Source organism: Poromitra crassiceps (genome assembly GCF_964638095.1).
Source record: "Poromitra crassiceps genome assembly, chromosome: 23".
In the NCBI taxonomy this organism is placed as follows: domain Eukaryota; kingdom Metazoa; phylum Chordata; class Actinopteri; order Beryciformes; family Melamphaidae; genus Poromitra; species Poromitra crassiceps.
Window position 1 is genome coordinate 3,934,320 of NC_139639.1, and position 15,780 is coordinate 3,950,099.

At 41.5% G+C, this 15,780-nt stretch overlaps 1 protein-coding gene across 1 annotated transcript; it reads right to left on the reverse strand.

Annotated features, from left to right (window-relative positions):
* Positions 1–3,368: 3,368 nt before the first annotated feature.
* On the reverse strand, positions 3,369–10,011 carry prkab2 (protein kinase, AMP-activated, beta 2 non-catalytic subunit). The gene is made up of 8 exons (XM_083658856.1): positions 9,886–10,011; positions 8,630–8,809; positions 7,555–7,715; positions 7,274–7,367; positions 6,736–6,847; positions 6,186–6,319; positions 5,956–6,024; positions 3,369–5,346 (listed from the first exon to the last, which is right to left on the reverse strand). The coding sequence occupies exons 2-8, from the start codon at positions 8,786–8,788 to the stop codon at positions 5,269–5,271; spliced, it is 807 nt and encodes a 268-aa protein (XP_083514982.1). The 5' UTR covers positions 8,789–8,809; positions 9,886–10,011; the 3' UTR covers positions 3,369–5,268.
* Positions 10,012–15,780: the final 5,769 nt, after the last annotated feature.

Below are 15,780 nucleotides of genomic sequence, written 5' to 3' on the forward strand. Positions count from 1 at the left end.
CGTATTCAAGCTCCTCGACAGGAGTTCTCATACGAGCATGTGCAATAATGATGTTGTTTATGAAATGATCATGGCGCACCCGCTTCTTTTGATTTCTCTGCCCGACACTGGAACATAATATAGTCACACTCTGAATGCTAAGAGACCATCAGTGCAATATTATACTGTTCTGCGTGTTATAAAATATCTATTGTTTTTTCTGGAGTGTTGATGCATGACGGACATGTTGAAGGGTGAAATCAAACCGTACGTGCAGGACGTTATGGAGCAGAACAGGGGATCACCAATAGTTGCCAAAGTTTGGACTTTGAAGTTCTTACTTGACTTTCACTTGCCTTACCCATGCGAATGACAAACCCAGGCCAGCTCAGATCATCTGACCATAGGGAAGTCGTGATGGAAACCTACTATCTTCTTTCAGAGGGCCTCTATAGCCACAGAGACGGTAACCGTTAGACAGTTGGTTCAGTTTATTTTTGGAAACGTGCTACGTTAATGATCTCCATTTATGGACCAAAAAACAAAGTGGATCTTTCCCACAAGGCCATATTATGCTATGTGCAACTTCCACGTCCTAAAAATGTGTTTTGTTTTTTTAGTGTTATTTGTCTTGGCCCAGGCCGTCTTAGCATTCCCATGGCAACGGCAAATAGATGTTATCAAGTTCTTCTATAGTGGATACAAACTTTGGCAGGCTACTGGTGGGATCATTGTTCTGGAATTTGCCTATTATTGATTAGTGTTGCAATTCAATCTTCCCGTTTGCTTTGATGTGTATTTGTGCTTTGTACATTTGCCATTTTATGCTGTAAATAATGTGCTTTTTTCCCTGTATTCAGTTGACCTTTTGTGTGTTCATGAGTGTGCAGTGTGTGAGTGTTCAGTGTGCGCGTGTATGTGTGTGAATAATCATCATCCAACATTTGCTTTTATGCAAAGTTGAATATCTGGGTAGCTGTGCAATAGCTTGACTCTATAATCTGCTTTATTTTGATGTTAAACATCATCGCATTAGGAATGTTTGCTGATTTGACTACATTCAATTTCTGCATTGTATGATTTACAGTATAAGCAGTGTGTACGCTAGAGGATTACGCCACTTTTGAATAAACTAGTCCCATAGGCTGTATCTTGATATGAAATCACAAAGAAACTATGCCTTCATAAATCATATTGTTATTTTACCTATAACAAAGCTATGGATAACGTTGCTTCGCTTGCCTTTAAATTTAGCTTGAGAGGTACACCAATTTTTGGCTCTCGACTGTAGAAATGGCCTTGAACTAGCGCTTGGTGTCCACCTTAGATTTGCCAAATTAGGTCTTGTTTGCGCTCAGATCTTTTGGAAAAAGAAAACATTTGAGTGAATTGCCAAATATTTCAATAGATACAAAGTTTCTTATATTCTTTTGGAAACTAAATATGTTAAAAGGGAAACGCTTTGAAGAGTTGTATAGCCTACTATAAGCAGAAGAAATTGTGATTTTGAAAGATTGCGAAAGAATTGGATCCGCACTGCACCTTGTTACGAGCGTAAACAATGCCTTTTTATTACCGTTTGTTGAGAAGGGAATGAAACAGCAGTTTGAAACGTGTGTGCTGTTGCTCCTGAGTTTTATATGTATATAGTGCTATTTGATTGATGCAGCTATGCTATGTGATTGGAGAGCAGCTTTGTTTGCCACTTTGTGAAATAGAATGAACTAGAAGGCCGATACAGGACTCGTTATGGATCCTGTCTCTGATGACAGTCACAGTGTGTGTTGTGTTGGCAACGTATTAGCAATGAAGGATTTGGGAAAGAATGATTAAAACGTTTGGAAAAAAACAACAAAAAGCCTGTGTGGCCTGGTTCTGTTGAATATACAATTAATTTCTGTCAGAGCGTTTCAGTCTTCTTCAGTTGAGAAGTTCTTCAATGTCCAAGCTTTCACTGAGGCTCAACCCCAAAACCTCCAAATTGTGGCGTAGCCCGAGGTGTCATTTTCAATGGGGACATGTCGCCACCACTTTTCAACACAAAGTGACACCCTTGTGTACTCAGATGTCAAATATGGTCTGACAGGGAATTCTGGAAAAGTATGGAATTTTTAAATGGAAAATGTGTAGGAAGCCTGCCAGATTGTTCAGATTGGGTTGGTAAGAGGTTGACTTTAGTATGTAGATATGTGTTAGAGCCATGTCAGACCTAGTGCAGGTCAGGCCTTCATCAAGGCCTAATAGACCCTTTTCACACGGGCCATTTTGTGTCAAAAAGGCAGGGTAAACACTAGGGGTGTCACGATACACTCAGTTCACGATACGATACGTATCACGATACTGGGTTCACGATAACGATACGATACGATACGATTTTAACAATATTTTTTTAAACTTGAATAATGACAATATATGACTGGAAAAGTAGTATTTTATTTGAAATGCACAAATACAAAACATGCTGTTGTGGGAAATTGTTATTACAATAACAACTAGAAAAAACATGAGATTGGAGATAAGGCTTATCTTGAAATAGAATGAGTTACACCGTCACTTAGATTTACTTTGAACTAAAAGGTTTCTCAGCAGTATAAATTCTCATTATGCATCTTCAGTTTTTCTTCAAACTCAAACAACAAGACTTTTCTTAGTCTATTTTTTATGCATCTTCAGTTTTTCCTGTCAAGTAAACAGTTTTGCCAGAAACTCAATTGAATGGTTTCTCTCCTGTATAACTTCTCATGTGTCTCTTCAGAGACTTGTTCAACTGAACTACTTTCCACACATTGAACTTCAACAAACAAAGACGTTTCTTTGTCTACTTTTGAAAAAAAAAAAAAAAAAAAAAAAAAAAAAAAAAAATTCACGATATGAGATTTCATCTCAACGATACATATCGTGACGTTTTACTATCGCGAAATTTCGTGGGACGATATATTGTGACACCCCTAGTAAACACAGGTGCAAGCAAAGCACTAATGAGGGTTTCCAACTTTCCAAATTCCATGATTGGAAGTTGGAAACCCTCATTAGTCACCCAACCAATAGAAAGAAAGACAGAAATAGGAAGAGCTTGTCGGCCTTTTATTTGCAAACAAGTAAAACCTTGTAGTTGTACAATAGATTTGAACACTGCTTCTGCTACAGTAATTATTTTCTTAAAAACAAACATGAAACAGTTGTAAAAATTCAAGTTTTGGTTTTGGCCTAAAAGCTCCATAATATGTCCATACTCCTTTAACATAGTCCTTAAGCCCCCTTCAGAATGGACCCTTCTCACGGGGGCCATTTTGTGCCGAAAAGGCAGAATAAACACAGGTGCAAGCAAAACACTAATGAGGGTTTCCAACTTCCATGATTGGAATGTGGAAACCCTCATTAGTGTTTTGCTCGCACCTGTGTTTATTCTGACCTTTTCGACACAAAATGGCCCCCGTGAGAAGGGTCTATTCTGTGGGTTATGGGTACATGTGCATTACCTGACGCTGCCAGACAGGGGCGGTATTGTGTTCTGGCGGTGTCAGGTTAACACAGATACTTGAATGACAGAACACAACTCACACCGTAACTCAAAATACAGACTCACTTAAATGGCTATAAAGAAAACAAACGTGAGGAAGGTTTTTACAGCTTCAAACTGCACTGAAAACTCTGTTTAGCTCTTTGAATGAATCTGAAAATGAGAGAACCGTCTCCGATCATCACATTTTGCCTGTGTGGTCGGGCGACCCATTCATTTACAGATTGGACCTATTTGCAGTGGGTTACATGCAAACAATCTCCTTGTGATGGGAGAGTATACAGGATCAAATGATCTATGATCAATTTATTACAAGGCCTTTATCTCAAAATGACAGCCATGATGGAAGTTAAAAGATCCACTGTCCATTTATTTCACTTTACTCGTCTGAATTTGATTCCAAATGTTAGATCAGCGGGCCACACTTGTGAAATGTGCCATATTATACTCATAATTCGTAGACAATCAATACATGCAAAACAGCCACGAGTAACTGTTGCTGTGTGTGTAAGCCACGGTGTATAAATATTACATGTAACAGATAAATAGCATTATTAAACACAGATGCACAAAATACAAAGCACTGAAATGTCAGCATTATCTATAAAATGCAGATTGGACTCGACAGTCCAAGAAGCTACAGGGGCGAGAGTAGTCTGCTGCATAGTTCAAAAGTCAACATTCCTGCTCACAGGATGGGAAAAGTGCTCGCAAAATGGTGTCAATATCAAGGCAACACACAGCGGAACTCAACACATGCTGCAGCATTAAGCTGGAAACATGTTTCAACGTCAGCCTCAAGGAAAATCTGTTCATGTTAATAATATTAATATCCAGATTCTGTGGAAACGGTCCCAAGAAGTCCACAAATAGTGACCATGGAACATACACTTTGGGAGACAAGGGATCATTGGTCATTTTGGTTCATGTCGCGGTTTGGTTCTACTGAATGACCCAACCTCAACAGTCGGTTTGGTTCTACTGAATGACCCAACCTCAACAGTCAACACAACATGCAGTCTGGAGGATTAACATCAGACATTGTTCCTGTCCCTTTTTAGCATCATCTCTGGGATGAGCGCCACCTCTTCTGAGTCCTCAACATGCTGCTGAGTCTGCCTCCACGTACTGTTCATTCTATAGCAAAAGCCAAATCTGTTCTCATCAGTAACCTACCTAGGCCACATCCATCTAGTGGCCATTTTAAACCACTCTGGTTTTCTGCATGCACTACTAGCCCATAACGTGAAGTCAATCGCTTTCAAACGTAATTGCAACAATGCCATAATAAATCAAAACGATCCACACCACCAATAACACTCAAAATCCTCACCATCCTACATCCATCAGGTCTATACATCCAGCAGGTCTGCACCCTCATCATCAAATCAAAGTCTTTTTGTACACACTAACATGCAAAGAACCGCAAGGTGCTGCAAACACTCAAATACAGACCGCAGTTTTGTGTCAGTCTCGTATCTCTTGGATAACTGTAGATGTGTCGTAGGTATATACCACAATATGGTTTTGATCTCCCACTAGGAGGCGCCGCAGGCCGAGCGTCACAGGTGACGCCATGCACACTTTGCTACTTTTGTTCAGAGCCCTATGTCGAGAGAAGTGTGCCCTTTGAACCCTCACAGCCACTGGGCCCTTAGCTCACCTGTAAACTGGGAATTGTTTCAGTGCAAGATTTTGGCCTAAATGTGAAATGTAACAAGCAGCAGGATACAAACATGCTGCTCTCTCCAGAGGCACGAGGGCGACGTTTAGATCGGCTTGTAGAGCAGAGACGTGACATACTTCTTCTTATACCTGTGGGTGGCGCTGAGCACCATCACTCCGTCCTGCAGAAACACACAACAGTATTATGTTAGTGGGGTCAGTCACCTTCATCTGTGTGTCACAATCAAACACAGTTCAAATATACTGGGTACACACTTTTGTGGAGTCTAGATCAACTCTGGAGCAGGTAAATAGAAGGGGAAATTTAAAATAGGAAAAATGGCAGAAAAACATCAATGCAGAAATGAAACCAGGATGTGCAATGAATTCTTGTTGAGTGAAGGAATGAATCAGAGGCAAAACAATATTCTAGAGACTATAAAGTTTGGGACTTATGGGTCAGTGTGTAAAGTTAGTCCTTATAACGAGACCATATGACTGATCGGTGTCATTTAAAACCAAATTTGGTTGCTCTGGGGCTTGAAAGTCTCTGAGCTCCACATCATTTTAAGGCAGACAAAGAAGAAGCAGAAGAAAAGATCTTGAATACATAAAAAAAAAACGGGGTTCTGGAATCTGTAGAACATAGAGATGGGCAACAAAAAAAAAGCCTATAATATTCTTGAGTCTAATCTGATCTGATCTTCGAGTCTAATATTTCACGTCATCCAGGAGACGTGGTTACATCTGAAGAGGAGGGAGGGTTTGAGCAGTTTCCAGTTTCCATCTACCTTTATTGAGAGGGCATAGAGGTGGTTCAGCATCACATGGTTGGGTTCAGGCAGTAGGGCAGGATCACACTGTGAAGAGGGGGGAGGGAGGAAAACTTACCAGTCAGACAAAATAATCAAACCCACAACAACAAAGAGAATTCAAGCTCTCTATAAAATATAGTGAGTTACATATCAAACAGAATTCAAGGCAGGGGGATGTGAACGTGTTGTGACAAAGGGAAACTGACAGATATGTTGGTGTCCTTGTTGAGTATGACTTGAAGCAGGTGAGGTGGCAGGATGGGTGGTGCTTTGAAGCGCTCCTCAGGTCTGAAGATGTACTGCTCTTGTCCATAAGGCCCTGGAGGGGAGCTGGACAGGTCTGTGAACAAACAGACACAATCACATGACTGACCTTGGCTCCTACAGTGTGAGACCGCTGCGAGTCAAAAGGACTGTTCTTACAAACAGCACTGGGTCTACATCTACATAAAAGTAGTTGTCTGTTTCCCCCCGATGCTTTGCCAGACATTTGATCCAACTCCAAAACTTTGGAAACAATCAAGGTAATTTCCCAAAAACGTCCAGACTCAGATCTGTGCATATACAATCTGTATTGAAGAAAAACAATAACTATTTACCAATAACTATTTCTATTGATTGATGACATTTAGTTGTCTAGACAATGGGTGAATGAACCTACTGATTGTAAAGCGCTTTGGATAAAAGCGCTATATAAATGCAGGCCATTTACCATTTACAATCGAGGACAGCGAGTATAAACAGTATAAGATGTACCTGTGTCAGAACTATCCAGAGAGTCGACCTGCAGGGCATCAAACACCTCAAAGTCAGACTTCTTCACGTGGATCAGGTTGTTGATGGTGCCAAGCTGGCTGGTCACCACCGGCTGGGAAGGAGAGCAAACACAACTATGATCAAGCAGAATCATAATTATTATTTATAGCACACTGCAGGCTTTTCCCTGGCATTTAGAGAGGCTTAGCTGGTGTTGTGAGATGGGCTACTTTCACAGTCACTGGGAGGGGCTGAAGACATTTGGGAGTGTGCTTCTCATATTACTATTTCTTGACAAAGAGCAACAGCTACAACATGCTCAAATGCCTCCGCTGCTATGAAACAACAACAACAACGCTAGCTAGCAAGCTAGCTCTTTTATTGGATGGTTGTAAAGATAACAAAGGTTAGTTTCCCCACTACACCAGAGTGAGAGTACGAGCAGCCAGACTGTGTTGATAATCTGGCAAGCAAGACGAAACAAGCCAAGAAGCCCCGTACATTGGTAACAGGAACATGACTTGAGTGTTGGGTTTACCTCTGAAGAATCGTGGACCCACTGTCCGTCCACAAAGAACTTGTACTGGTGCTCTCCTTCTGGCAAGTCCAGGATCGCTACAAAGTCATTATGGCTTTGGAGAGAAGGAAACAGACCAGCATTAGTCTAGCTAGCACACTAGCCTTCCTCTCAGGAAAAACTATACAACTGGTACTCAGTCATTTGCTAGTGTGTCTGAGATACTGAACATGAGATCCATATAAGACAATCAGGATGTATCAAACTTCTTTGCTGAATTTAAAAAAATAAATCCTATTGACCTCTTATTTAGGGGGATCTTGGTGCTCCAGTTGTTGAAGGAGCCAGCTATGTAGACCTCCTTGCCTCCACCCGCCCAGCGGATGACAGTGGGTCTAGCTTGAGGAGGCCCGGTCTTCACCAGGTCATCGAGATCTGGGGTGAATTCTTTCTCTCCTAATGTCTGGATAACAAAGAATCACATCCATGGTCAGGAGGATTCGGCTTTTAGCACACTTTCTCAGTTTAATTTGACCGCCAACAGTCGCTTGATTTTGATTATTTCAGTCAGCGGGGAAAGCAAACTATGGGAGAGCACCGAGGGAATTGCAAATATCAATTCTAAGCCCTTTTTGTTCTCTGGGAACAAAAAAGCCCTCTGTGCAACATCACTGTACTCTAGGGGTGTCACAATATATCGTCCCACGAAATTTCGCGATAGTAAAACGTCACGATATGTATCGTTGAGATGAAATCTCATATCGTGAAAAAAAAAAAAAATTTTTTTTTTTTTTTTTTTTTTTTTTTTTCAAAAATAGACAAAGAAACGTCTTTGTTTGTTGAAGTTCAATGTGTGGAAAGTAGTTCAGTTGAACAAGTCTCTGAAGAGACACATGAGAAGTTATACAGGAGAGAAACCATTCAATTGAGTTTCTGGCAAAACTGTTTACTTGACAGGAAAAATTGAAGATGCATAAAAAATAGACTAAGAAAAGTCTTGTTGTTTGAGTTTGAAGAAAAACTGAAGATGCATAATGAGAATTTATACTGCTGAGAAACCTTTTAGTTCAAAGTAAATCTAAGTGACGGTGTAACTCATTCTATTTCAAGATAAGCCTTATCTCCAATCTCATGTTTTTTCTAGTTGTTATTGTAATAACAATTTCCCACAACAGCATGTTTTGTATTTGTGCATTTCAAATAAAATACTACTTTTCCAGTCATATATTGTCATTATTCAAGTTTAAAAAAATATTGTTAAAATCGTATCGTATCGTATCGTTATCGTGAACCCAGTATCGTGATACGTATCGTATCGTGAACTGAGTGTATCGTGACACCCCTACTGTACTCTATAGTGTATTCATCCAGCAGCACCTTGGACTCTGGCCCGTGGGTGTTGAAAATGTTAGGGTCGTCTGTGCTGTCCACCAGCTTGCCGCTGGGCTCGTGCTCTTTGTGGCTGCCGCTGCTGTCTGAGCGATGGGCCTTGGCTCCGTGGCGATCTCCAGACACCCTGTCACTGGTGTTGCCCATGATGTCTCACTCTTAAAAGTGCTAATGGAAAGAAAAAAAGTATTTCATATTGTGATGGATTGTCTACCTACCTGGGAACAAGTCATATCTTAAAAAACTCACATTTGTATTTGTAACCTAGCCATTTAGAAACCATGGCCCTGCCTCCAGGGATAAATAAAGTACTCTATCCATCTATCTATCTATCTATCTATCTATCTATCTATCTATCTACAGTATCTATCTATCTATCTATCTATCTATAGTATATATCTATCTATCTATATATCTATCTATCTATCAAGCAAATCAAAAAGGGATAATACACAGTACAGGATACATTGATGCTTTTGTTAGCAGTCAGTCAGTTTCATACCCTGTTTAATATGTTCTGTAAGGCTAAAGGGGAAACCCACAATTTGTAAACAAAGTCCTTGGTGAAAATAAAAAGCAGCCGCAAGATCTGTGTTACTTTATTGTTTGCATTTACTTTAATGTACCTAGGCTGACAACGCAAAACGTTGAGATAATCTAACAACATCCGTTCGGACCCCAGTGAAAATAAGAATAGCTAAGAACAGCTTTAACTCGTTTGGACTGCTTGGACACAGTGAAGGGCTGCGTCTGAAGATGGAAATGGAGTATAACGAGTTGAAAAGTGAGTACATTGGATCAAACTTAAATCACAACAGTAGAACAACAGGGCCTGGCTGAGAGACCAGAGGTTACTTAGCGTTAGTTCAATCACCAGAATCAGAGACATAAACACCATCTGTCACCGCCATGGTCAACGCCCACTACTTGCAAGTCCTACCAACTACAGCTAACGTTATAGCTGTGCAATTAAATAACAGCAACAGAAATATATAATCTATTTGAGAGTACAGCTTGCCGCTAGCTGTTACACCTGTCACCAAAGTCTCCTCGCTAGCTATCTCCACTCCATCTGTCTGCTCTGCTCCACAGGGGAATATTTTTAGCTGTTTGCGACGGTTAGCAAGTTAGCTGCTATCAACTGTCAGTGTCACAACCTAGGAGCTTGTTTACAAAATCAATGTGTTAACGTGACTTAAAACAACAATTGGTCGTTTTAGCAATGACACAGCGAACGAACTCACCTGTAAACAGCTGATGTTATTATTTCGTTTGTTTATTAAGGGCCCACCACCTCTCCTGGCTTCTTCCCCAACTTCAGCAGGGTGCCCGAGCTACGGTGTTGTGACTGGGACAAACTTAGCAGCAGGGACGCTATACGCGATTAAGAACACTAGACTCTCGCGGGGGCGAGTTGCGAGCACACGCGAGTGCCTGCGAGTTCGCTTAAACTCGCCCTGCCCTCCCCGTATGACGGCGGATGGAGCGCCGTCATGCGGGGAGGGAGGGGGCGCCGTCGGCTGACGACGGGGGCTGCTCGAGGCTCGTTTGAGTTGACTGCCGCCTCGCCTGGAAAGCAGACGAGAGCAGGCCAGGCGAGCACAGTCAGGCGAGGCGTCAACAAGTCGAACGGTGCCGCTGTCATGCCGAGTTTTGCACCCCCGCCGAGAATTGCATCCCCATCTTCCGGGAGCATATTGTAATGATTTATACGGAAACTTAACTGTTTAAAAATGATATAATTGTCTGGGTAGACGTGATCTCCAAGCCAGGGGTTCTGTCCTGGCTCATGGAGACCGACTTTGATGCGTTTAGGCGTGGGGGTGGGAGAGGTTAGGTTTTGGGTTAGGGTCTGGGGGAGGTTAGGTTTAGGCATGGGGGGAGGTTAGGTTTGGCGTGGGGGCTGGGAGAGGTTAGCTCCACCGACACGCTGCACGCCGCCTCGCTCAGCTGGTTCTGCTTGTGGGCTATCGCCTATCGGCATTGCGACCTGTCGGCACATAGACGCGGTGTCATGCCGAGTTTTGCACCCCCACCATATTTTTGGACTGTTTTAACCGTTTTAACTTAAAAACAGGGATGCAAATCTCGGCAGGTACAAACTGCCGAGATTTGCACCCCCCTCCATAAAGCCAGGAGAGATCCCCAGGTCTCGAGGTCCTCTGTACCCAGATTTTAAGCACCAAAGTCGGCTTCCATGAGCCAGAAGAGAGCCCCAAGCATGGAAGTCACCTCCACGCGGTCGGCATTGCGGGTGGTCGGCATAGCGGGTGGACCCCAAGTCGAACACCCCCGCAGCACACTAGTTTTGTTTAACAGCGGTTTGTAAACAGATTAAAACATGCATTAGCGCCACCCACACTCACTGCTCAAATGACACAGCCCTTCAGATTCCTTATTTTTATTTTTATGTAGGCATTACAGGTGGTATTTCTGTAAAATATGGAGTGACAGCTTGGAATAGATATAAAATTGAAGTTTCTACACTTCACTGTGGGTTTGTGATGCACCTGTGTTGAACTAATGGGCGCTCAGCTTGATGCGTTTCTCGGGTTTCTCGTCATCCTCTGTCATGCAGTCGGGCGCAGTTGGTGGGGAGCAACTGTGGCGCCTCGCTCCAAATCTGCGCCCGCCTCGCTCTCACGAGAGTCCCGTGGTTAGGCTATAACTAGACTCCTTAAACCCCGTAGTTAGACTATAACTATACTCCTTAAACCGCGTAGTTAGACTATAACTATAAACCCCGTAGTTATACTATAACTGCAATCCTTAAACCCTGTAGTTACCCTGTAAGTACAGTGTGGTACCCCGTAATTAGCCTATACCCAGCGAGCATTTTTCGGTTGAAAAGACGTTTAAAAAACGTTTAGGGTCAACTTTGAAAAAACGTGCAAGGAAGGTTTGGAAGTGAAAGTTTTTTCACCCACTATTTGCACACGTATATTGAACGTTCAGATTTAGACCATATTTCACCAGGATCTTAAATTAAAAATTCAGGAGGGCACACGGGATTCAAACCCCGTTCTCCCACGTTCAAGCTACGCTCTGAGCTATACATTTTCTTATATTATACAGAGAGCCGGGCACATATATACTCTATCTCGCACACAACGTAGACTACACAATTGTCAACGATCGGGAGGGCAAGTTATTTTATGTGATGTGTACGAGACTATCTTATGTAACAGACTAAAATTATGTTGTGTGTGTGTGCAACTATAGTCTGTAGGCTGTACGGCTTCAGAGGTTAACTTCATTTGACACCAGTACACAGAGCCTCGTATACAGTATGTTACAATAACATAGCGTGCCCAGAGCACCTCGTTCCGCACTTGGTGCAGACCGGTGCAGACTTGCTTTGGTCTAGTCAGTCACAGCTAGTATAGTACTTGCGCATGCGCGTTGCTGCAGGAACTGAATTGATTATTTTATAGTATTGCGCTAAACTATTAACCATAGTTGTGTCCTGGAAGCTTTTTGCTGGCACCACATAGCCTATATAGTCCATATTTATGATATTTCATGTAACATAAAATGCGTTGAAATGTAGTTTTCGTGTAGACCAGATTTCAACTCTCAGTTACACAATAAAATGGACAAATGCCAATTCACACACTATCAATATTGTCTCTATTCCAAACTACTACAACAAATGTTTTAACAATATGATGAACCAAATTGTGTTTTTTTACACGTTGACGTTGTAACCGCATTTTAGCCGGTTGAAAAGAGGGTGAAATTAGGTCTTAGACGTTCAAACCCAATATCACCCAAATTTAAACTAAAAATCAACGTTGAAAAAACGTTTTGTGCTCGCTGGGTAAGTACAAAATTGGTCCCCTGCTTCATAATACAGCCCGCGACCCCGTAGTTAGACTATAAGTACAGATCTTGTTACCCTCTAGTTAAAATATTTTTTCACTCCTTAAACCCTGTAGTTATACTATAACTACAGTCCTTGTACCCCATAGTTATACTATAACTACACTCCTTAAACCCCGTAGTTAGACTATAACTAGACTCCTTAAACCCTGTAGTTATACTATAACTACACTCCTTAAACCCTGTAGTTATACTATAACTACACTCCTTAAACCCTGTAGTTATACTATAACTAGACTCCTTAAACCCCGTAGTTATACTATAACTACACTCCTTAAACCCCGTAGTTAGACTATAACTAGACTCCTTAAACCCCGTAGTTATACTATAACTACTCTCCTTAAACCCCGTAGTTAGACTATAACTAGACTCCTTAAACCCTGTAGTTATACTATAACTAGACTCCTTAAACCCTGTAGTTATACTATAACTACACTCCTTAAACCCCGTAGTTATACCATAAGTACAGATCTTGTTACCCTCTAGTTAAAGTATTAATTCACTCCTTATACCCCGTAGTTATACTATAACTACACTCCTGGTACCCGTAGTTATACTATAAGTACAGATCTTGTTCGCCTCTAGTTAAAGTATTAATTCACTCCTTAAACCCCGTAGTTAGACTATAACTAGACTCCTTAAACCCCGTAGTTATACTATAACTACACTCCTTAAACCCCGTAGTTATACCATAAGTACAGATCTTGTTACCCTCTAGTTAAAGTATTAATTCACTCCTTATACCCCATAGTTATACTATAACTACACTCCTGGGACCCGTAGTTATACTATAAGTAGCCTACAGATCTTGTTACCCTCTAGTTAAAGTATTTTTTCACTCCTTAAACCCCGTTATAGTATAACTACGGGGTATAAGGAGTGAAAAAATACTTTAACTAGAGGGTAACAGATCAGCCCTAAACCCCGTTGTTATACGATAACTACATGCTTATTTGCGGGCTGTATTCTAAAGCGTTACCGATTTTTTTTGTCCACTAGATGTCGCCATTTTCCCTCTAAATCTGGTTGAAAAGGCCCAATTTTTCACATCAAATTTCACATCAAGCGGCACACCACTTACTACTCCTTTCTTCATCAGCTCTTTCCTTAGTTTAAAGCACTCGATCCTACAATGCTTATACTTACCTATCTCAATATTACCTATCTTAATTACTTTAATTCCCTGATCCTGGCTGTGACACACAATCTATTACAACCAACCCACTTCTAGTTACCCTTATCGCTTTTACCACACCAACTTTCCTTTCCATAAACTTTCCCTAACTCATGCAGGTTGTGCAAGTTTCCAGTTTCCGCCCACAGCCGCGGGGGCGTGGGTTGTAAAGAACAGCCAAGTATGGCCGAAGCGAAGGCTGGCATGGGAATGATTCACTCATTAATTTTGCCTTCAAAGTAAAAGCATGATAAAGTTCGTTTTTTAACCATAAAAATTGAAGTAGAAATCTAACTATACTATGTCCAACATAATGAACATAAGAACACTAAGATGAACCTCTAGTTTAATGTTGGAATGAAAATAGACCTACAAAGGAGACAGTGTGTTATTTCTTGAAATGCTTGGTAGGATACAGGGTGTGTGCAGAAATCTCTAGCTCACACTGGTCAATAGAGGGTAGGCTACCTCTCACCTGATTATGGCCTCTAGCGAAGACATCAAGAGAAAAAATTATCAAGCTATAGGTGCTAGGCAGGGCCGCTGCTGGCCATTTGGGTGCCCTAAGCGTAATTGTTTTGTGGTGCCCCCCCCCCCCCCCCCCGTAAAACTTTCAATAACTGTCAAACGAAAGACTGCAAAATCATTAATTATGAACGATACTAGTGTATCTCACATTTCATTACATGTGGGACAATTGTTAGAATTACTGTACATGTCAGCAAACAAGTGATTGTTAAACTGTACATGCAAGCAGGGGCGGACTGGGATCATAATTCAGGCCGGGCATTAGATACCAAGCAGGCCAGGCCGATACAGGCCGACGTGCGTGGCGGCGAAAAATTTGGGCTGTTTGAAGCCCAATTTGGGCCGTTTGAAGCCAGATTTGGGCTGTTTGAAGCCAGATTTGGACCGTCTGAAGCCCGATTTGGGCCAGTTGAAGCCAGATTTGGGCCAGTTGAAGCCAGATTTGGGCCGGTTGAAGCCAGATTTGGGCCGCTTGAAGCCCAATTTGGGCCGTTTGAAGCCCAATTTGGGCCGAGTCCAATTTTACAATGAGATGCACCCTGAATAAAGTAATAAAACCACTAATAAACCAGTAGGCGGCGCCTGGCCTGCTGTTCAGTGAGTGGCCTGACTGAGGGCACCAAAAAAAAAAAAAAATTTTTTTTTTTTTTTTTTTTTTTTTGGTGCCCTCAGTCACATGATGCCCTACGCAGTCTGCGTACTCTGCGTAATGGGGTGCGGCGGGCCTGGTGCTAGGTGACCCATTATGCAAATGCATGGATAATGTGGTCTTGTGAGAAGTAGGCTAGGTGGGCCTACTTGCCAGATGTGTGAAAATAATTCTAAATCCATGCTTGTTGTAGCCTACTCTCGCAGACCACCGGAAGGCCATTAAAACAGGCCCATTTCAAATAAATATAAAAAATCAAACGTCAATCGTTGCAAGTCAAACTCACTGGATAGGCTACATGTAGCTGCATAGTCCATCTATCATAGGAAAGTGCTCTTGAAGCTTGATGTGTGTACATTTTATTGTTTTGGACATTTATGTAGGCCTACAGTGTCAACTGAGCAGGAATTTCAATCTGCTGACTCCCATCAGACAGAAAGCCACGGGCGATTTCAAATAAATATTAAAAGCTTGAAATTCCTGCTCAGTTGACACTGTACATAAATGTCCAAAACAATCCAATTTACACACATCAAGCTTCAAGAGCACTTTCCTATGATAGATGGACTATGCATCTACATGTAGGCTATCAAGTGAGTTTGATTTGCAACGATTGACTTTGAATTTTTTACAGAGCTTTGAAATTGACCCATTTAATGGCCCTCTGATTGATTGGAGCAAGCTTAATATAATAATATAGAAGTAGTTAGTAGCCTACTACAATACCAAAGGATATATAGATCTAAATGCAATATAACCTTTTCCATGGGTATGTATATTCAATTTGTGTGATATCACCTCAATTTGTGTAGGCCTACCGTATTTTATCGAGTTTGAATGATCGCTTTTATTCTGAAAAATCCTGACCGTAAATTCCTGCTCAGAAATTCCTGCTCATTTGATGCT